Source organism: Agelaius phoeniceus, chromosome 1, assembly GCF_051311805.1.
Source record: "Agelaius phoeniceus isolate bAgePho1 chromosome 1, bAgePho1.hap1, whole genome shotgun sequence".
In the NCBI taxonomy this organism is placed as follows: Eukaryota; Metazoa; Chordata; class Aves; order Passeriformes; family Icteridae; genus Agelaius; species Agelaius phoeniceus.
Window position 1 is genome coordinate 98,120,632 of NC_135265.1, and position 24,406 is coordinate 98,145,037.

At 33.9% G+C, this 24,406-nt stretch overlaps 1 protein-coding gene across 1 annotated transcript in view; it reads right to left on the reverse strand.

Moving 5' to 3' along the window:
• Positions 1-301: 301 nt before the first annotated feature.
• CCDC102B (coiled-coil domain containing 102B) overlaps positions 302-24,406 on the reverse strand; it is a 139,438-nt gene continuing 115,333 nt past the window's right edge. Inside the window, exon 7 of the mRNA XM_054649747.2 lies at positions 302-1,026. Coding sequence (XP_054505722.2) covers positions 937-1,026 — 90 coding nt within the window. The 3' untranslated portion in view covers positions 302-936. The remainder of the gene's footprint in view (positions 1,027-24,406) is intronic.

Genomic DNA, 24,406 nt, shown 5'->3' on the forward strand with positions numbered 1-24,406 from the left:
TTTATAGGGATATAAGGAATGAAACAAACATATTCCTGAGCAATTACAGCAAGCCTGGTGAAATAGAATCTGCATATACTCATTATTAATTGCACATGGCAAACAAAATTATAATTTATGTCTCCCTTGATGGCTGAAAGTTGCTGATGTTTTTATAAACTGTAAATTTTCTAAAATCCTCAAAATCTGCTTTTCCAGTTTATCTTATTTATGTTACTTCCTCCATGACATTTAAAATTCTTTTTCATGGACAATTAATAAAGTAAAATTTAAATTAAAATGCCATATGTAGACAATAAGGTAAATTTGAGATGCATTTATTTTGTTATGTGACGAGTATAAGAAACACATAGGGAAAAGATTTTTTTAATCTAAATGTGTATGCGATAATTTTTGGGTATTTAAAATAATTTTTTTCCTTCTTTTTTCTAATGAAAGAAAAGTGTAATAGACATGTCACTCTGGTACAAATGGGGCTCCTGTGATACAGATATTTTTTCCACTGTGTTATGAAAGTAAAACACACAAGCAAAGCAAGAAACAAACCACTGACTTCCATTTCAGACTTAACATCTTCCCAGGACAGAATGTGATCCTGCCATAGATCATGCACATTTTAAAGTCCTTTTTCCCCAAGGTAAAATATAGAACATTTTAATTAAAGTCCACCTTTTGCTTTAGAAGAGAACAGTTAGAACAACTGGAAAGGAATGACAATGGCCAACATAACTTCTAGAAATGTGCACCCTGACTCTAGCATATTTTCCTTGGTTCTTATAAAAAATCAGGAATGCATAGAAACAATGCATACAGTATTCCTATATATATCTGACATGCACTTTTTCAATGAAACTTTCTTGTATGTCTTTATGAACAGTGTTGGCCTCTCCTCTTTGCCAGTAACCCTGCAGGGTTTTTTGGTGATCTCCCATATCTTCACTCACTGTCACGGTGGAATCTCCAACAACAGACAAGGAACTTTGTCTGGTCCCAAATCCTGCATTCACTTCCTTCCGCCTCTTTACTCTGGAATGGAATTTTTAAAAAGGTGTGACCACAACACGAAACAGAAAAGTCAGTTCAAGTTTAAACAGTTGCAGCTCAAATTTCTTCTAAGAAAAATATTTCAATAGGAGACATTAGAATTTAGATGGGAAAATCTTTCTGTATTGTACACATTGGATACTTTTTCAGCTGATTCCTTAATAAGAAATGAAAAAGCATAGTTTCAGAGCAATTACTTGGAATTGTCTTTCACAGAGAGAAGTGAGTTACACTTTTGATGACTAGGAGCCATTATTTATTGATTGGCAGTTCTGAACTTCAGTCCTATTGCTATTCAAGACACATTTAAAGCACTTACTTTCAACTCATGTGTCTTTTTGGCAAGAAGGGAAAGTGGGAAATAGTGTAAAAGATCAAACAGATCTCAAACTCCTCATCTGACAGAATTCTAGCCACTAGTTTGGCATAATGTCTTCACATTAAATTAATAGCAATAAGGAGATAGTATAAGCACTATAAAATTTATAATTGGAACATAACTATGATAAAAGTATGTCAGTTTTTATAATTTTTGAGTTGATAAGTCGCATTCCTAATAACAATGTGCAGCAGAGCAAGAACATCCACTCAAGCTGGGTGCCAGAAACTGGCTATTACGCTCTCGGGAATTTAGAGCACAGTGAACAGACAGTAGCCTTGCACAAAACAGCAGACATTTATCAAAATATATGATCTTAAGTACACCCAAAGTAGCTGTACTACAAGCTGACTCAAGAAGACTTCATGTAAAAGTGAGGAAATCATGTCAGATTTAAACTGTTTTGGTATGTTACTAGTTTTTATCTCATCCATGATTAATTAATTGTGCTTTAAGCTTAGGGGCATACATCTCCAATTCCCTCCATGTCATCTTGGCACTTTCATTCAAATCCTACCAAAAGCCATGGTGCAATTACTCTCTACTTGTCCCTTTATGTGTCTTGAACAGGTTTTCAGAAAAGAGAATTCATAAACACATTGGTTTACTCTTGATTTTTGGACCCCAATAGTCTTGTGAACAAAGTCTGAATAAAATGTCAAAGAACCTGAGACTTTTTACCAAAATGTGGAGACTTTTTACCACTCTAATAGTACCCAGTTAATTCTTTGCAATTTTAATGCATTTGTAAATGCATTCCCTGACAGTGTGGACAGGTCAGTCATGCCACTGTGCACACACATCTAATCTAATCTGCCTACTATTTATAAAACAACAACATTCTTAGAAAAAACAGCGTCACATGTCAAAAACATTTAAGCTGCCAAAGTGTAAAAGCCTTTGAGCTGGCATAGCAGTGTAATTCTTTATAGTGTCAGGGACCCCATGATGCTCCTGTCTACTAATTAATATCCCCACTAATTATTCCAGATACAGACTGATTGCCAAGCCCTACATCAGTAAGAATCAATAAGCTGGCAAGTTCTTCACCCTGCTGGATACACAAGACTAGGTTGTGCAGCAACTTGGTTACTGCTACTGAATTTTACTGGAATCCTTTTGAAAGAGATGGCTGTTTCCTTTTTAATTACTTTCATTTAATGATTTCCAATAATGACTTTGCCTTATAAAAAATTCCAGATAAGTTATATGAACAGCTCCTTATTAAAATACTTGTGCAAAATTACTCAGTTTTATCCTTTCCCATTCATGTGCTAATCAAATATATATTAATATAAATTAAAAATAGAATTCCTAAAACTAGCAACTGAAAAGGTTTTAAATTAAATTTAAAGAAAAAAACCTAAAATATATGAAAAATTATTAGGTGTGATTGATGGCTATGGACTTAAATTACCTGATTTCCTAGGAATACACATGGTAAGTTTTCAGGATAAATCAAGTGATTTGTTTTTAAAATATTTCTTATTTAAACATTTCAGAAACAATTAGTCTGGCATTGCTAGATATCATGTAAGGTTACTGACATTATAAAAAAGTTAGGAGACTTTCATTATGCCTTCTATTTTATATTTAAACTAATGCAGCTGCACATATAATGAGCTGCTACCAGAACTGCTCGGTGAATATTAGAATGGCAAGTTTTAAATGTTCACACAAAGGTACTAACACTTGCCAGAAATGACTAAATCTTAGTTAAAAAACTAGCCCTGATCTGTAATGTCTTATAAGACTTAAGAATGGCTATTGACCAGCTAATGTACAACAACGTCCTTTTGCTTCTACATTGGTTTAAACAGTCTTCAAACACCTCCAGTAAGAAGCCCTGAGATCACTTTAATGAAGGGAATTTTTGCCAGGATATAACTGGAGTAAGTCACATGTATGTCAAAAGGATTTGGCCCAGCTGCTCTTCTCTGCTACACGATATATTTCCTCTGACTACTTCTGGACTTCTGTGACTTCACTGTGTGTATTCCATGTGATGGAAGCAATGAATGACCTATTTAAATGCGAACATTTATGAAGATTGGGCCATAAAAAATATAGGGAAACCTTTCCCTTTGGTATTCTGTATCAGCCAAACTTGAAAACACGTGGTGTCCAGGAAATGATGTCACAAGAAGTTTTATTTTGTTTCTCAGCTGGAAGGGCAGTAGGAGTCAAGTGAAACAGGAAACTTTGCTGCCAGCTGGAGCTCGTGGAGGTTCCTTGGGTCACTAGGGAAGAAGCCAGTTGCATGAGTGCTCAAGTAAGAAAAAGGACAAGAGAAAATAACCTTAAGTTGTGCCAGTGGAGGTTTAGGTTGGATATTAGGAAAAATTTCTTTAGTAAAAGGTTGTCAAGCACTGAAACCAGCTGCCCAGGGAAGTAGTTGTGTCATCATCCCTGGGGGTGTTCAAAAGATGTGCAGATATGATGCTTAGGGAAATAGTTCAGTGGTGCTGGGTTAACTGGTGAACTAAATGATCCTGAAGGTCTTTTCCAACCTAAAGGATTCTATAATTCTATGATTCTATGGTTGTACCATTCTGGTTGTGCAAAGCCTGGTGAGCTCTGCAGCTGTTGCTGTTGCTTTAGCCATCTGTTTGGCCAGCACTGACATTGAGTTGAAACCCATCTGCATGTGAAACACTTAATTGTATTTCAAATTACTTCCAGACTGGGACTGAGACTATGGAAAGCTTAAAAATAAAAGAAATAAGCAACAGGTCTTGAAGTTTTAAAAATGGGGTATAAATTAATAAGCAAAATGATGGGTGCATGGGTTTCAAACTCCAGATAAATAAGCAAAACATTTTAAAGCCTTTTTCCTAACAGCAGACAAATAGAAAATGCTATCAAAGTCAGCTAACAAAATTGTGAAAAGACACAAGCGTATAAAAAGGCAGCATACCATATGTCCACCAATATCTGGTACAACAGAAATATTAAGAAAGCCATTAAGATAGTGTCCCCATTGTACCCAGGTATACAATAACATATGGTACATTTCCTGCTTCACTGTGCATTTCCTTGCTTTTGTTGTTTAGCATCACTATTTTAGAGCTCAATTAAGATAGTTTGTACATGCATTTCTCCACAGAATATTTTAAAAAATTTCACTGCTGTTTCAATTAATCTCCTTTTTAGTGAAAGTGCACAGTAAGTATTGATGGAAGGTAGGATTCTTTCCAAACCTTAAATAGATGGAAGAGCTAGATAGAACTATTTTAAGGTAGCTACACATGATACTTAAATTATTATTGTCATCTTATTTAATCCTCACACAGTTTGCTGTAATGATTCTACAGAGAGACATTACAAGGTTGCTGTTTGTTTTAATCAAGGATGACTTCCCAAGGACAGATGTGTGCATTTCTCAGGAGTACAGATTAGAGGCAAAATCATAAGGGATTAGTGCAGCAGCGTGAATGAAAATACAGCAAGAAATATAAGGTGACTATATTCTGATAAATATCCACCTGTAGGTGTGGAGAAGAGAGGAAAATGAAGATGTACGAAATATTTTTCTCCTTTAAGGGAATTAATTCTTGAAAAACTAAAGTTTAAGGAATTTATGGATTTCCAAAAACACAATGAGAGTTATTTGTAAAACACATTGTCTCTCTTTTTGGTATTTACAGATTCAATAGGCCTCTTAGATGAGCTGAGTTTTGCCACATTAGCTCAATCCTATCAGGGTTCCTATTTAAATTTAGGACTCCTATGGAGACTAAAAAACAGTTCTCTTCTCAAAGGAATACTCTTAACTATGTCATGTGCTTTTCTAAAAGGCATATACCGCATCATGAACTTGATATAGAAAATGAAATAAGAATGAAAATGAGCCCTTACCACTAAAGTCTCAAATACTTGCATCAGAAACGTTTTGATCAAATAATTTAGACCAAATAATTAATACCCTGGATATGTAATTTTTAAATATAAAAAGATGAGAATTCACTTAGCAATAATCAATAATAAATTTCAGTTCAGAACCACTTCCATTTGTCATTTACTGTCTCAACAGTGGTACTATGCTAAGCTATTTTCATTGGTGGATAAGGAAGGAAGGGATCTCTGGTATGAAACCTAATCAGAGTTCAGAAAGGAAAACTCTATAAGCTTGAGCTAGCATCTACTGGTATAAACTAAACTACAATTCTAGACATTTATTTATGAATAAAATAATTAATATTCTGAGTGGAATTACAAGCTAATGCCCAAATTATAGAACATGGATTTATGTCAGCTTCTGCTTTAATTAAAATGTATTTGCCATTTAGCATTAGGGGACTGTAAAAGATCATGAGTGAACATATGGATATTGAATTAGGTTTCATATTTTACACTGCAGAAATTACTCAAACCCACTGTAAACTCACTCACTATGCTATTCCAATCTCTAAAAATACTGCATGTGCTCTCAAACAGCATGACATTTTCTTTAAATGTTAAAGTTGTGTTTCCTTTGAGATCCACAAGACCACAAGCCATCTTTTTCTATATTTCTCATTAAATTATTTTTACTCACTGAACTCATGAAAAATTATGCTTTTATTTTCCTTTCAAGAAAATGTTTGTGTTTTCTTATAACTATATTATAGTTATAATTATAACCCCTTTTAACTTAAAAATTTATATAAGAATAAATTTCCCAAGTACATTTCTGTGTACAGTATATTACAATAGGTACCACTGAAATTCACTTTACAATTACATGTAATATTTTCCCTAAAATAAAATATGACAAAATTAATATTTTTATCAAATTTTGCTACTAAACAAGACCCTTTGCTTCTGTATCATGGTAACTGTGTTGAAATTTTGAATAAGTTACCCACTGTAAGAACTTTTAGAATGGTAGAGGATAAATACAACTCAGTGGATACTTAATAGGAAAGGACTCCTTTGAACAGTCTTTCGTAAACTAAGGTCTTGTTAACTATGGTTTTCCAAAAGAAGAATTGTTCCCATTTATAACATAATTATTTCACTGTTCTGACATATGATTCTGACATATAATAATAATTAAAATAACCTACCTTTAAAATAAAAGCTCTCTTTTTCTTAAATTGTTAATTCTCAGCTATTCAGATATTTTTTCTCATAATAGCTTTGCATAATAACATCTTTCTTCATTTATAACATTTTAGAATATTACCATGGCAGGCTATGGGATGACCAAATAAGAAAACTTTCCCTTTCAACTAAATGATAGAAGAAAAATTCAATCCATTCTCCCCAAGAAAATGAACACAAGAAGTAATAGGGGAGTAATGGCCTTTCTACCTTTGCTTTCTAGAATACTTTGAACCTCCTGGAATGAACCAGAATACCAATATCATCTGCTTTTACAGTGAAAGTATTCAGAAGAAAGTACATTTTTCAAAATTTGTCTGAAAATACTTTTTTTCTCTTATCTACATCTCCATTTTTCACTCATGTAATTTTGCCAATAAATATTTAATTCCTTGCATATTACAATAAGATATCAGAAAATTTCCTTATGTTTGAAAAGAAAGCATGCCTCAGCATTTTTGCTCTTGCTAAGCATACATTTAGGCTAAATACGAACTGATTTTGCCATTTTTCTCATTATTCAAAGCATTTTCTCATTATTCAAAGCTTTACATTTGTATTGCAAGCACTCAAAATTCAAGTACATTTGAAGGTAAAAATTGAAAACAGATTTCAGGAATATTGAAGGATGCAGATAGTACAGGTGGCTGTTTTGGGACTTGTAAGTAGACATAAGAAGTCTCACTTGTATAACATGCTTTAATATTTTTTTAAATGCTTTTAATACTTCTTTCTTTTTTAAAGTGTCTTCTGATTTTGAACACAGGAATAGCTCTTCTAGTCTTACCAAGAAGAAGATATAAATAATATATACATTCCTTTCTGTTTTAAGTGTGATTTGTATAGAACGTTTTCTGTGAGCAATTTTTTTTTAAGAATTGAAAAAAAGGCTAAGAAAGTGCACTTGGCACAAGCCCTTTTCTCATTCCTTTTTTAATACATTAAAATTCACTTGCCACAAAATCTTCACCTACACAATCTCCAGGCCAATAAAAATCATGATATTTTCCCTTCCCAGCAATTACATGGCTGCCAGCTTCAATTTCCTTTCTTTTACTCTTTCAGTATTCTCAACTTTTAACAGTTCCTCAGCATGCATCTTCATGGCTTTCCTCTTACTTCTTCCAGGTATGAAAGATATATCACTATGAAGCAGACATCAACTTTCCTCCCCATGTCCCTTTATTCGCTTGCTATTTTCCATCCATATATGTCATGAAACTAAATTAGGTATTTTCAGAATTATATTGGGGAAGTTCTTTGTACTTTTTCACAAGGAAAACACTACAGCGTGCTAAGATTTAGATTGAAAATCAAGTTCTCCTCAAAAAAAGGGGAAAAAAATCCATGTACATTCAAGAAAAGAAATAATTTAACTCCTGAAAAATTTGCTTCTAATATTGTGGTATCATTCAATATTATGCCTCCTAGTTATTATAGTAATTGAAGGAAAATTATATGAGAGTTCTGGGAAGCACTAGAGAGTTATGCTATAGACCATGTTCTGCCTTGGATCATTGCCCAAAACACTGCTCATCTCTAACAGTATTAAATTCTGGTATCTCTTGAACCGGCTGGAGTGGGAACAAATACTGTGCACAACTGCTGGGCTGTGATTATGAGCTTTGCAACAGGGAAAGCATTTCTTTTAAAACTTGCAAAGCTAGAGATAGAAAGGGAACCTGTGCATTACAATTAGTCATTCTGCTCCCTTCCACTCCTCACAGCTTCAAATTCTGACATGATAGCAGCTACTATCTCACCAGCTGTTAAAGAGCATGCAGCTAGAAAATCATAGAGCTGGAAGTTGGAACCTCAGCTTTCAAGTATCACAAAGCACTAATCTCCAGTTCTGTGCCTAGTGAGGTTTTGACTGCTGAAATCATGTGGGAGCTGAAGTGAAAAGCAACAAATGGTGATGGTAATCTGGTGACATGAAGGTTTTGTTATCTTAGGACCTATCATGTCTGATAAAAACGTACAAGGGCTCTCAGGACCAGTAAAATTCTTATGTATGCAAACAGCAGGGGGAAAGCCTCTGATGCCAAAATGGCAGTAAAGCTGACAAAGACAAAAGCAGTGAAAGAGTAAAGCAGTTAAAGATTAGGTAAAATACAAGTAGATAAGATTTACATCATGCTTATTTTTTTCCCTTGTCAATTTTTTGCAATATTGTTTTATCTATTTACCAATGTGTTAGGAAAACAAATTGGTATTTGCCAAATACTATTCATAGATCTGGTAAAAATTAACAACCCTGCTTTTCTAAGTTTGGGTTTTGGTTTTTTTTTGGTAAGAAAAGTTGCCTTTTCTCAAGTATCAACAACAAAGGTTCTGTATCTCAATTATATTATTGATACACCTAATTCAGAATGCATTTCAGGATAAGTTGACCTATTACCTACACACTCCTTTGAAAAGTCCAATTTATTGTCTCTGGATTACGACATTGCTGGGACAAAATTAATAATGAAATGACTGCATTTCTACCACTATTTTTCTGGTAGTTCTCTAGCATCCAGAACCATTGCATCAGGAATATCTGAGGATCCATTCCAGCTTTGTACTTTCAGGATTCCCTTATTGTCCTGTTGCCCAGCAACTCAGATAACCAGTTCTGGATCCAGACAATGCATTTATTGTCCTCAGTACACTTGGAAATGGTTTCTAGGCTTAGCTGTTACCTTTTCAGGGGTCAAGGAGTGAGACTGACTGTCCTGTGGTTTCCCATGTCTCCCTTCTGTACCCTTCTGTGCAAAAGGCTGTGCAAACTGCTGCCTTGTTATCCTTGCCCTCACCCAGGCTCCAGTGACCTCTGTTTCTCAGTTTGGCCAACAACAGTGCCATGCTCAGCTCATCTCCTGCCTTCATGATTCTGTAAATCTCATTCCCACCCTTCTCAGCTCCCTGTCTATGAGTGGAACTGTCCAAGACTCTTTCCTTGCAAAGTACCCAATACCCTCACTTGACCCATTCAGCAGCTGGAGCACACATAGCTGTTGGTTTATTGCACAGTCATGCTTTAAAGCTAAAAAACCCCTAAATATTACATGAAGATGGAATATTGGTAGCTCCAATTGCGTGTAACTGAGTTTAATTTTACATCCTCTACGATTTTACTTACAACTTCTAATGATAGAAAGGGTCTTATGTTTTGAACATTCTTTCTTTCAGTAGCAATATAGAAATCTTGTAATTTTTTCCTTTTTTTTTGATAGAATAATTTTGTTACTGTTACAATTTTCTATCTGTTGCTTTGCAGTTCCTTGTTTTTTCAGATATCTAAAGTTTTTGCTACTTCCAGATTAAATTTTTCAAACAATTCTTTAGATGCCTGTAAATTGCTACTTATCAAAAATATATATAATAAATAAAAAAGGTTATAGTTCTATTTATGTCATTAAAATCAATAGAATATTGGATTGAAATGCTATGAAACTCTTCTCTGACTAGAGGCAGAATCCGGTTTTCTGCTATGTTTTTAGACAGGCATAGCTGAATTATTGTATTCTCTTTATTTCCTGAAAATTATGAATCACAGCCGGGGAGTTAGAGTGAGCATCACTTTACTGGGTTCAGAAATATCAAAAACATTTTGAGAATATTGTCTTCATGGTAGATTTTCTTAGATTTTAGGAATTTTTACAGCGTTTTATGGAAGATACAGAAGATCCATAGGATATGCAGAATTCAGAGGCACATACATGAGCTATGCTAGATTTAAAGACCACAGAAAGTTAAACCAAGCAAGCTGGTTGTTTCATCATGTGGTTCTGAATTCTGTTCATATCTTGTATATGCTGGATTTTATTGGTTTTGTGGCACTATAGTTACATTAACTGCATAAACTGACACACAAAGAGTATTAGAATTACTCACTGTGAGATTGCAATAGTGATTGGCCTTGACATTTTGGTAAAGTGGCTTATCCATTTCAAATTATATTAGATAGAAAATTGAGCATAGTCCAATCATACATGAAAATAGAGACATGTTTGTTACAAACTCATGTATGTGTATGAGTTAATTTACCTCTGAATAAGAGGAGGCATGAACACAACATTTAATTATTCCTAAACCTGATGGGAGAAATATATTTTTCCCCTGAAAATTGTGGAAGAAGCACCACTGATGGCTCAGCGTTGATGTATCTCTAAAATTTATAGAGCTATATTCACAAAACTAATACAAATCATGAGCACACACAAATAATTTCTGTGGAACAACTCTTTGGTGTCAGTAAGAATTTCTAAGTTTTCTTGAGCCTCCCCTCCTTATAACCTAGAAATTTAGATACAGCATACAAAGAATATGAATAATCTTATATCAACTTTAACTTTGCAGTCTTCAACTATCACTTGAGAATTTTTTATGACAAGTGCAACTGTACTGGGAAGGGAAAGAAGCTCTTTAGTGGCAGTGTCATCTGCATAAGGAAGCACTTAAAGTGCCTCTGAGAGGAATATATTTGCATTCTCCAAGTGTGAGATGCTGTTTTACTTTAAAAATCTTATGTCTGTGAGAAAAATCGCTATGAATCTAAAACTGTAAGAACATTAGAATACTGGATCTGCTTTTCTCTATTAATTTTCTAAATTTTGGAACACAACTGAAGCACGATTGCACAAATGAAAAACTAAGTGCCAAATATTTTACAGGTAGTAGTAAAGAAGCTGACAGACACAAATGCTGACAGACCCATGTTGACAGACCATCCTTGCTTGCTACTGTTAATTTTGGTAGCAAAATAGATAGTCTCCTTTTTTTTTTTGTAAAGGACACCATGACGGATATAGAAAAATACATTACTATTTCTCTGTCTAAAAAGCTAAAAGTGCAGAATTTATAGTTATAGGCTCAAGAAACAATTTTGCACATCATCATTCAGGATTTCTAAAGATGATAGCTGGAGATCAGTGGAGTGACAGTGAGATCAATTCAGTGAAAGGAATCATCAGACTGTCAAGATTCAAAAAAAAGGAGAAAAAAGTCATATGGAAATAACTAACTTCTGATCTTCTGATTAGTTATAGACAAGTAGATTGTAAATAATCTTAATTAGCAGAAGTTGAAGTTGAAAACTTCTGAATTATTCCGCTTACAAAATGAATGGCTTTTTTTAGTTATCCCACTGCTTTTTCAGTGAGAACATGCTGCTCTCTTTGAAAGAAAATGGTTGATCATTATGCAGAATTTGGAAAGTGATAAGATACTGTAACAATGGTCTGGAATGGTAAAGTACCAAAAAAAAAAAAAAAAGAAAAAAGAAGTGAACTGCTAGAAAATAAGTGAGGCACACAATATTTATGCTACAATATTAATCCAATAAATAACTACACGATGAATACTGAATATAGTATTTACTGTACCTGACAAGAATTCATGCCAAACCAAGAAAAGGTTTGCAGAACCATCCAGACATGTTAACACATATATGGTCTTACTTGAACAGCAGAGGTGACTAGACAAACCTCATGATGCGTATGATGGAGTGGATAGGAACAGGTCACAACCTCTATCAGTACTGAATAAATTTTAACAGTACATGAGTCTAAAGACCTCTTGTAGTAAGCTGATATAAAAGCTTTACATGGGAGCAGAAAGCAACTGAACAATTTAGTAGAGGAAAAGGCTTAAAAGATATCACCTCTGACTGAGGAGTCCTTGATTTTGATTTTCCTGGAATCTTGCATGGTACCCCTGGAACACCTGCTTTGTTCTTAAAGTCTTTCAGAGACTTACTTTTTTCCATCCCAGAAAGAAGACACCAGTTTAGATGGAATTTTGTGTGATGTTATTCTGTGGCACTCATTAGGCACTGTTGAGCATTCAGAACAACATCTGAAACCAACTGGGTTTTGAGGTGGCATCAGAAGAATTGTAAATGTGAAATGAAGTCTGCTAGAACTTGCAGGACTTTTTGCTTCTGGTGGTTTTTTTTAATCCAACTGAATTTAAGACACATATCCTCCCTGACCGGGGAGAAGCATTCAGATTTATAAGGATGGGTTTCTCTTTTACCTCAAAGCATTACCAATGCAGCAAAATGCAGCAGAAGAAAAAGTTCAGCCTTTTTGATTTCAGATTGGGATTTTTCTCTGTCCAGTAAAACCCAGCAGAATTTTGCCCGTATTATGATTTCAAGGATAAGGTGAAATTACAGTTTCTCCTTTGGAGGACTCTGGGCTGCTATCAACCTTATACTTCATTGCAACTGATGCTAAATTTCTTGTTAATATTGATGAATTTAAGTAATCCAGATAATTGTAGTGTATTTTATTTCTTTTTTTGAGATCAAGAATGGCCTTAAAAATGTTGAAATAACATCTCCATAATTGTCACTTGAGAATTAAAGCACTGGACTCCTACAAAACTCTGCCTTATTAAAATATATAAAACTGGAAACATCACAAGTCTTGTAATTTTTGCTGTATGCTCCAGTCTCACATAACTTAGCCTATTTGGCACCCATTTTGCAATATTGCTTCTCTCACTCTGCACTTTCCCATCATCCCATCCAAGATATTTCATTTTTCATATCTCATGAAACCAGCTTTAGCTGGCCTCCTTAGGGGCATGAGCCTAGAATATGGAAGTAAATCTTTGAAACACTTATGAAAATAATTAATCATTCCAATGATAGGTTTCCAGGACCTTCTGCAAAGTGCATAATTGCTTATAAATTCCACCACTTGGTCATACATCACTTTCTAATTAATGTTCCTCTTTTATACTCCTTTCCACATTAGCTTTTTTCTATTGCATCTATTTGTTTTGAATATACAAGTTAATTTAAAAATTATTCTGAAGTCATATATTTTGCTATAAATTGCAAGCTTTTTAGTAGATCAGTTTTGGGTACAAGCATTAAATTTTCATTTAGATATCTAACCACAAAAGTTTTAGTGCTTCTGAGGACTTTAAGCTTGTCTACTTAAAATTGCAGTGTAATATATATTCTTATGAATTGGTTTCTAAAATGAAATACCATATAATAAAAATCTGATCTCTGTGTGTCAAGTAAATAGTTTTGCTTCAATATTGAGAACCTGTACTTCCTCAAATTCTAAATATTGATTGCATGATTTGCTCATGTTTAGTCTAGTGATTACAAATAAAGAAGTTTTACTGAAAAGTAACTTCAGCCCATCTACTGTGGTGATGGAATAATGCCGCACCCTGGGGAATTTTCTCAAAATTGTAGGTTGTGTTGTGTGAGGGTTAAAATTTTAGTGGTGGTCACTGCAGGTATGTACTGATGCTTCAAAAATCATCCATGTTTTTTGTTTGCTTCTGTGTCTTTAAACACACTTCCAGTGTGGGCAAGCAGACAAAATCCATTCCTTAAAAGTCTTCTCCTTGTTTGAAGAAAAATGAGTAACAAACAGTAGTATTTTCTGCAAGTGACAGTAAATGCAAAGCACAGCAGGAGGCTTTCAAGTGTGGAACTGATGGATGACAAACATGCTACCCCCAAAAAAAAAAGTGTATGTAATGTAAGATTTAACTTTTTGGAAATGTTGTTGGAAGAAGCTATATAATAAAAATTCTTCACATTGCTATGTGAGAACTAGAAGAAAGTGATTCTTCTGGTCCCCAGAATAAAACATAACTGAAATATCTTCTAAGAAGTGATAAGCACAGCTAAAAGATTTAATTGAAGCTCTCAGGAATAAAGAAAAGAGCTGACACAGAAACTGTCATGACAAATTATCTTTTAAGCAATCTTTCACAACCAGAAAATGCACAGTTGACTAGAGAAAACGTTTCAAAGTCTGCTGAAGACCATTAGCCAATCTCGTCCATGATACACATTTGTACTCTTCAGCACGAAGTCATGCATTCAGAAAAGTTGAAACTTTAAATGATGTGTAAAAAGAAGTGTATTTCTTGTATAAATGTTTTGTGACTTGTATGATTCTTTAAAAAACTTCTGTAAAATCACCATCTTGTACATCTCAAGACTCATAATTACTATTTCATCTCAAGTAAAGCATTTTGCTGTTTAATTACAAGTTAATAATCTTAATAATCATTCTACAAATGGTATTTCTGCTTAGTGAAAGAACAATTTCAGGAAAGATCAACAATGCATTTTAAGAACATTCATGGTGACATAAATATTTCTATATTTAAGAAAATCATCCAATACTTCAGGTTAGGTTTCAGACTAATGCACTGGCTATCTCTACTGTACATATGAATTCAATACTATTGAAAGAAAATATGTTATTGCAATCATTAAGAAGATTTAGAAAAAAAGACATATTGAAATCTAATTTTTTGTTGTCTTAAAAAATGTTAGTGATTTATCCAAACTTTTTCTCCACTAGTGACCTAATAATCTCTAAATAATAGATTGAAATAGATCTCATGGAACCATGAGACCATATGTTCCATTTTCCCTTTTGGAACATTTATAGAATTTTGTCAAAATGCTGTTGCTTGCAGGGGTGGATATTTAGTTCAGACACAAAATCCAAAAGAATATAACGTAAGGAAAAGAACCTTTCAGATAAGTAGATAATAATATATATGCTGTTGATACTGCAGATAATCAGCATAGCATAAAAATATCCTCATATACCAAGCTTTTGCAGGTCTATAGGAAGCAATGTGGTTGATGCTGTGGACATAACAACAGTGTCAGTCACATTAAAAAAAAAAAAGGGACTTGAATTATTGGATTCCTAAATATTTCTTTCTAATACTGAAATTTACTTCTGTGCTGACATTAAATCACCAACAAAAAGAGTTCAATGTCTTAATAAGTATGTCATAAGATAAATTCATCCCTGATGTCAGATTAGAAAACACATTCCATTTGAGAATGAAGGACATAGAAAAATGAGTTTGAATTATCTGGAATACTGATTCTAAAGCTATAGAGAAACAATATTAATATTTCATTTTTTTGCAGAAGCTAATAGCATCAGGACACTGTACAATTTGCCTTTTGCCTGGAATATTTAAACTGGTAGAAGAAGTATACAAAATCTTGTCTTTACAAAACTTTTACATATCACTTGATATTCTTTTCCTACATTCATTTTTCACAAGACAATGTAATAGCTCATGTTTATTGAAATAGTATCCATGTGATTTGGTACAGCAAAAATGTGAATAATTTAAGCTCTAAATTAGAGGAAGGTTTGGTACAGTGCTATAAATTTGGAATGAATCAATCCCCATGAAGTGACTCCTTTCCCAAGACCCACTGCTTCAAAACTCTTTGAATTGTCAACTCCACTATGAAAAATGGGTATATACATTAAAAATCCAATCAAAAAAAAAAAAAAAAGCAAACCAACAAACAACCAAACTTTATATCCTTTCAAGGTACTTAATATCTCCACCGCAGAGGCAACAGCATCAAATGCAATTTTTCACACTTTTTTGCTAAGGGGAAAAAATCCTTTTTGAGACCCAACTTTCAAATAAAATTTCTACTTTGAAATTGATACAAGCATAAAAGTTTAGCGATGTTGCTGATGTTACAATGTATTCATTTGTAGCCATAATTTACTGCCCCTGAAGGACATAATACTGTAGCATGCACACCAATCATATTTTACATCTTTCAGCTTTGCCTGTTCCAAGTCCCACATATCTAGCTGTACGTAATTGAAACCTTCACCTTTTGTCACTCTCTGAATCTACTTAAATAAATTTTTATTTTTAGAAGAATACATTATTGAAATGATTACTACAATACTTATTCTAAAGGTTTGTTGCTTAATGCTGTTGTTGAGTTAGTCAATTATATAATTTTTAATTAAAATTTTTAAACATACCTCTGTGTGTATCTAAATATGCTGTAACCTTCATCGAAAGTTTTTATGCATTAAACACAAAAAAAAAAGGATAAAAAAGCAAACTCAGAGTAATTAGTGTCTGAATATTGGCTGAATATTTGATGGTTATTCAGGAAGGCAAGTTTTCAGTGAAATAAGGTTAAACTACATTAAATAAGAATACTGCCCCTGTAAGCATCTGAATAATTCATTTTTCATATAGTCTGAAACCTGGAACCTTATTCCCAGATGTCAAATTTCATTTTAAGAAATGAAAATTTTATATATTCTTTTCAAACTGTTCTTCCATGGCAATAACTCATATACTTTCAAGAAAGAACTGATTTACACTGGATAGCTGCCTCGTAAGATCACAGACTGGAGGTTTGGAAGTCCCTTGATACAGAAAAACCACTCACTCTATTTCTTTCAGTTCTATATAAAGAAAAGAATAATTTTATTCAGTAAAGATGGAGATATTGATCAGTTTAGTTAGATACATCATTCTGAAACATTAAGTCAGCCTTCTCCTCCTCCCTTACTCTTGGAAAAAAATGTTATTAGCAGAAAGACAGCCATTTTGGGGGGAATAGAAGTGGTACAGAACTTCGGAATTTATTCTCCACTGAGGACAGGGAAAAAAAAGAAAAAATCCAAATTGTGGAGGAATCGTATGATGGAAAGGTAAGACTTATGGGTAGGCTCTCCTCTTGCCTCTTGCTACAAAATCCATATAAGTTTATGGTTGCAAAAATCAAACGTCTCATAACCTAAAAGTTGAAGAACTGACCCTCACAACTTTTTGGTGGACCCAAATTTTATTTAAAATACAGTCTTACATGCATGATTGAGAATTGCATCCCTATTCACATCTGCCCTGTTAATCACCCTTTCTTCTCCTAATCTCCTTCTGTCCCTTCCCCTACTATCTGATACTCCTGTTTGCCATTCCCATTGTACCTCTGCCCCCAGTTCCTCCACTGTGCATCACATCAAGGCCAGTCCTGCTGACCTTGGCCCATCTCAGCATGTGGATGTCAGAGGGCAATGTCAGATACACACACAGAACAGAACCTGCCTCAAAACACTGCAGATTCCACAGGTTCTCTGCAGCTGGAAGAAGAAGTTCTAGCAAATATTATATTACCTCACGATTCAGGATTGATGTACAACAGGTAGACTGAAAAGCTATGAAGCATTTTGCTTCAAAACTCTCAACAAGTCTTCAGCGCAGGAAATTGATTTCTGCCAGCTTCATCAGAATATTCCATGTTTTAACAGGGAAGGCAAAAGGCATGTATCTGACAGCAGAACAATCAATTTACCTGATTTAAGTCTGTACTCTAAAGCACTGTGAGTCAAAAAGTTTAAACTCAAGTATTATTTTAAAGTAAGCAAATATTTGTGTTTTCACGGAGTCTGCACAGTCCTTATAGGGGCTTTATATAGCAATGTACACTCACAGAGACACATACACACACAGCTTCAGGCCTTCCCAGACAGTGTAATGCTCTGCCATGGAAGTTTTTCAAATGTACAATATAATAAGATGAAGTTTTTTAGTTGTTATCATCACCATCATCATCATTCATCATTATCATATCCAGGTACAAAGGTTGCTATAAACATAAACTGTTTTTAAGCAAAGCCATATAAGATGCCATCTTTTTTCCCCTTTTTTTTTTTTGGTACATGAGCTGTTGCATACAGGTAGAGATATTATAAAAGTAAGGCCTTATAAAATATGGTTTAGGTCCTGTTACTCTAGCTAAGCTAGCAGTCAGCTTGTAACTTCCCTTGTGAAAAATCATAAGAATGAAAGCAGTTAGCACAACTGAGAACTATCCTGGTAACAGAACTGTTCACACCTGCAAAAACAATAAATCTATCCCTTGAGAATCAGTGAAGAAGATATATAAACAATTTAAGAATAGAGAGTCTCTGCACATACACACAAAAACACCTTTTAACCAATGAATTGAGCAGCGAGAAAACTATAGACAATTGGAGTTGGAGTTTTATACAGGTCTGTGGAAACTGTATAAAAATGAGTTACGTAAATAAAGAATTAGCTTTTCCTGCATGAAGAAACTGAGTCCTGCTGCTTATTACTGCAACAATGAGCAACTATAGGAGACTGTGCAAATAGAAGAGTCTACTTTATGAGATTCTGATCCATCCAATATAATGAACATCAAGATTGGTGTCTCCTGCAGTTTACAAGCTGTACATGCACGATACTGTGCTGGAGCAGAGTAAAATTGTTTACAAATTGTTTATATTCAACACTTATGGGTGCTGTTTTACAGATGTCCATAGTTTCTTTCTAACCTTCTAAACACAGAAGTGAAATTGTATTCATAGCACAGCTGCATTTTTCATTAATTTCAGAGAGCTGAATGTTTCTTAATAGCCACCAAGTCCTCCTCTGGCTTAAAGTCTAAGGTGAATACAGGAGATAAAATCTTGTCATCCTTCCATTGTGAGCCACGGGACAGGACATGAAGCTATCACATTCTTTCCAATGTGCAAAACCCCACACTTTTCTGTTACACTGTTAAAATTACAGTGAGAAGAATCGAGACAGTAGAAATGTTGGTTCATGTATTTCAAAAGAGATCAATTGATTTTAAAGGGTAAAGATCAGAATTTTCTTTTAGAGGAAGTTTTAAGAGCAAATGTATATTATACCATATTCTGAAATATAATATTTAAAAGAAAATAAAATCTGTATTTTGTATTGTATCATGATGTGCCTCTGGTTTCCACTCCAATTAATTTGGAAATATTTTGCTGGTGTTTATTTTTTTTTTTCAACCCTTTTGTCATTATGTTTAAGTAAACTGGAAATACAGTAGATGAATAGCTTAACTAAAGGAATTTCAAAGGATAAATGATTAAAGAATTTGAAGTCTAAATTAGATGGGACTGAAAAATGTGCTCATACATCTCTGTAGTACTAATTTGTCAACTCTCTGCTGTACTCCTGCCCCAAATCAAAACCTAGCTCATTAAAAATGACATCATGCATTTGAGGAACAGCAAAAGAGTGGCACAAATGATGTAGGAGAAAAAATGCAGCATGTTTTGAGTTTCCTTTTTCACTAAGTCTTATTTGCTGGTAATTATGCTTTTGTAGCAACCATAATTAAAAAATTCATAAAGTAGATAACAGCGTAAACTCTCAAACTAGAGAATTGACTAGAAGAAAATATTTAAATCTGTAGGTACATTAATCTTTTTTCCAGGAAGATCATATGGGTTATTCTTCTACTATTTTGAGGTTCAGGATACAATTGCAATTTTTTAAAAAATTTTTCTAAAATTTGTAGTATTTTATATTTTTCCAAAATTATGTGCCTTATTGTATTAGATATTTTCCCATTACCCTTATATATATATATTAAAAAGATTAACATAACCACTATCTATAAATTCAATTTCTCAGGTTTAACACCAGCACCATGTCTGTAGAAGGAATTATTAAATGGTACAGATTTTACTGTGTTTCACTTGATTTATCCAAAGTTAAACTTCAATCAATTATAAGATCAGAGCCTTTAGTACCAGGATCAGTGGGGTCCACCACCACCATTAATTTTAAAACCTGCTGACTCTTTCCCAGACTCAATTCCTTTCTGAGCTGAATGCACCAGTTCTAATTCTGTCCCCTGCACACAGAAAGAAGAGCAGACGATAGCACAGGCAGGATGCTGTGACAGAGTTCAGGAGCCCTCAGGGTGGCAAGGAGAGAGGGAAAAGTGGGATATTCATCAGCTAGAACGTTAGAAACAACACCGAGTTAAAAATGAACCAAAAGTAAATGCACTGAATAAACTCTCATTTTCAAGAATTCAAAAAAAAGCTTTAAGTTATCTGAAGAGTAAATGAACTTAAAAATATCACTTCTTTGTTACCTCAGGTTTTTGCTACAAATGCAGGTATGACTGAAATATCTACTTTTACTATCAAATTTATCAAATTTACTTTAGATAAAGGTATTTAAACAAAAAATTGAAAACCCTAATTGAATTCCAGTAAAATCCAAAAAAGAATGAGTATTTTATAGATTTTGTGAAACATCTCTTAAATTTCCAATTTTTCATTACTTAGTATATTATTTAGTGTAAACATAGTGTAAACAAAAGGAGCTGCAATATCAGTATCTTGTCAAAAAAGGAGATGTAGCCATGTCACTCACTTTCCTCCAAAATGGTTTTGTATTTGAAAATGCAGCTGTCTCAGACACTACAATAGGTATACCAGATGTCTGTGTTCATCAACCCAGTATAATTTCAGTGTAAAGATTCTTCACAATCCACAGAGAATATCAGACATTATATATATATATATATATATATATATACATATATATGTTAATTCTACTAAAACCTGATTGGATATAATTGAATAATCTACTTATTTAATAAAAAAATTATTGCCTTAATCCTGGATTTAAGAGTTTTATACATCCTTCCCATGATTTTTTTATGTCTGCTGACTCTGTCAGCACATATTTTTATCCATGTGAGGTTCCAATCCCTTTTTTGATCTTGCAAATGCATTTGAAATTATACTCATTAGTATCAGTGGTGCCACAGGCTTGAAAGGCAATTCCTAATGACTTACAACAGTGGTTAGTTGGGATAAAATGCTAGGAACTCAATTCCTAATACTGGAGATTTATTTTTTTAGAAGATTCTCCATGTTCTTGGTGACACTATTTTCTTCTCATTCATTTTATCCTCTGTTAAAGAGACACATGTTGAAATGTGCAGCCAGTCCATCATATTTCTCACCTGCTTCTGGCAGTTCTTATAATGCAAATACAGCAACAGCTCTGGACTACTGTCATTCATGGTTGCTGTGCTGTAAATGATAATAGCTATCACGTTAGTTGATATAATTCCATATAGTAACAAACCTCAATTTTATTTTTTTTTCTGGATAGAAATATGGTATCCTCCAAAACTGCTACCTAAGGTCATTCAAATAACACAGCACTGTTAGAGAATACAGGTTTAAATTGCTTTATAATGTGTTTCAGAAATTTTTTCTATGGCCTCACTACATTGAACTAATATTTTGACATTTCTTTGAGCTTGGATTTTCCAATTACAAGATTATGAAAACTCATTTTCCCTTATAAAGTTTCTTTTCTTTTGCCTCTAATGGGAGGAAGGAAGGACTATGCTCTCAGTTTTTCTTCAGGCTAAATCTATAAATATGATGTGGGCATTATTTTGCTGTCGCAGTTGACACCAATCTGACTGCAGGTTAAATAAAGACAAGAGGATCCCATACTACAGAAGGGAAAATACTGGAGGAGATGTGAGAAAATTTTTCTGAAATACTAGTTGTATTCAGAAGTCTATTCAAACTGGACTGTCCTAAAAATGGAACCTATTTGGTTTTATAAACAAAAAATATTTATGCTATTACACAGTGGGACGTGAAACAGCATCACTCTAGGGAAAGTCAAAACAAAGATGAAAGAAAAATCAGCAAGGCATATAAGAAACACTGTGAGGGCACTTCAGAATGCTTTTAAAGATATATTCCCAAACCAGGAAGAAAGTTTGGACAGTACAAAGTTTGGATTAGTACAGTGTACAACCATACTTTGGAACGCTCACCTCTGGGACCATTAGAGAGAGATGTCTAAGTTATCTGCCAGTTATGGTGTAAATCTCTTCACTAGAAACATGAATACAGTCTAATGATACATGTGGCCTAAACAATATTTTCTTTTATTCATTCATATTTATTTGAAGCTTACAGAACCTTGAGAAAGGTAATGCAAACTGAATCAGAACAAAAGATAAAAAATCAGGGGCTTTAATGTATGAATAAATCAGTAAGACCACCCCTGGAACAGGTCACTGCTCCTTGGTACTCTGCTTAACAGCAGGAGTCAGGCAGTGCATATCAAAAAGGGAGAGGAGATGGGGAAGGAGTTACTGGTTATGATGCTTTGCATGGACAGTTTCATCAGTTTGCCTTTGGCCATTCAGCAGATGTGCACTCTGAGCAGTAGCTGTTAAAACATATCAGGGAGACGACCCTACTGAATGTAATGCTCATCTCTCTGCAGAGCCAGCTACTGAGATTCCAGCTCTACAAGGTGAGAGGAAGGCATAGCCCAGGAAAAGCAGAAGTGCTGCCAGATGCAGTAAACCAACTTCAGGGCACCACACAGATGGCACTTTGGAACAGACACTGATGCTGTATCTTTGCTTCTAGGTCTGGAAGCCCAGAAACTGAGACCCAACTGAGCAGGATGAGATGCTATGGAGAGCAAAATAGTCATGTCCAAGTGATTGTACAGACCACAAGTAATCAGGTCAGAAATCAGCTGTGAAGGAAATTTGGAACTGTATTTACAAGTAAGCAAAGATTAATTCTATTTTATGACATTAAAAGCAAAAAAGAGCAATCCTTGAGAAGCTAAACTTCAGTTGTAGAAGGAATTCAGATTTGCAGAGAGTGAATGACAACAAAAGACAACACTTTTTTGCTTTAGTACTCAGGAAGTATCCAATGATTCTTCTTTCTGCCCTTCTGGTGTCTAGAAATGTATGAGTCAGACTATAATAATATGGTAAGGAAATACTTTAATACACTGTATTAGTCCCTTTTGTACTTTGTTTTTCAACAATCACTGGGTGAAATGAAGCCTTGTCCTGGTGGAAAGGTTCTATATGAAATACAAAGCTCATAAATCTTGTGACCTATTTAGGAAAGGAATTTGCAAGAAAGGATTGTTCATAAAACTCTAACAGGTAAACAGTGATAGTGTTTCGTCACATCTATTACTTAAAAAAAGATATCAGCCAATGAAATTTATGGGTGGGATGCTTTGTTCAATATTCTCTGCCTCTTATTCTCTTCTTAATTACTCAGTAACATGTACTTTTAAATATAAAAAACAATTTTTTCAGCAAATTTTATATGATGGATTTCAATTTACTAAAACTACTTAACCTCCAGTGATTTAGTTACATGTGGAGTTGTTATATCTTTGTAGAAATAACCAAAATGAAATGTCTTATTAAGAGAAATTATGAGCTGATTAATTAAAGAAACCCTTAATAATAATGACCCTCGTTTCATCAGGTTCCTACTTCAGCCAGAGTGTTATTGATTTAGAATACTGGTGTTATGGTTTTATCCAGGCATTGCCATGGAAGACTTGGAATAGTTAATGTCACAATTAGACGAATACAAAAATGTTCTGATAATTTGAAGAGAAATATTGTTGGAAAACAACCGGCAGTGTGATGGCCAAGAACCATTAACAATCTGGTGCTTATTTTTGAGCAGGTGTACAATTTAATTATCAAAGCCAATGGGCAATGCTAATGCCAATTTTAGAGATGCAAAATACTGCTGAAGGTTCTGAGCCAACAAGCAAATAAATATCTCATTTCAGTCAGACAATCTAGGATAATAAGGAGTAGTCAAAACTGCTGTGGAAAATACTGCAGGCAAGAAATAAAAATGGTACTTCAATTCTTTGTAGCAAAAATAAGCAATACTTGCCATACAGACACATTCTTGCCAAAGTATTTTGCCCTTCATTAGTTCCTGAGACAAATCCAGATCTCATGCAGAATTACAAGGGGCAAGATCTAAATAGATAAGACAGGCATAAGTACTGCATGCTATTATTTGGGTTATTTTCCATGTTTGTGCAATTGTTATAGGTCAGAAGCCTCTAGAAATTTTGGCTAAGAATACTTTATACAAAAAAATACACAGGATCTAGATGATGGAATTTGCTTAGAGTGTCTTTAGGAAATCTTTCTAGATGCTGGAATTAGGGTCCTTAATTTCAAACCCCATTTTTTTTTTTTTTTTTTTTTTACAAATACATTGCAAAGAAAATAATTTTTAGTTAACACTTCTTGACAATTTCTGGTAGAAATAATATTAGTAGCTTTGGATATTATTCAGACTTAAAAAAAGCATTACTAATAAGGGAATAACCTGTTTAAATCATTTCCTCCAGAAAGGAAAATCTTATTCCTACAAATTCTTCCATTTTAAAATTTTAAGATTCTTTCAAATTTCTAACTTATGTTGTTCATAATGTGTCAAATAT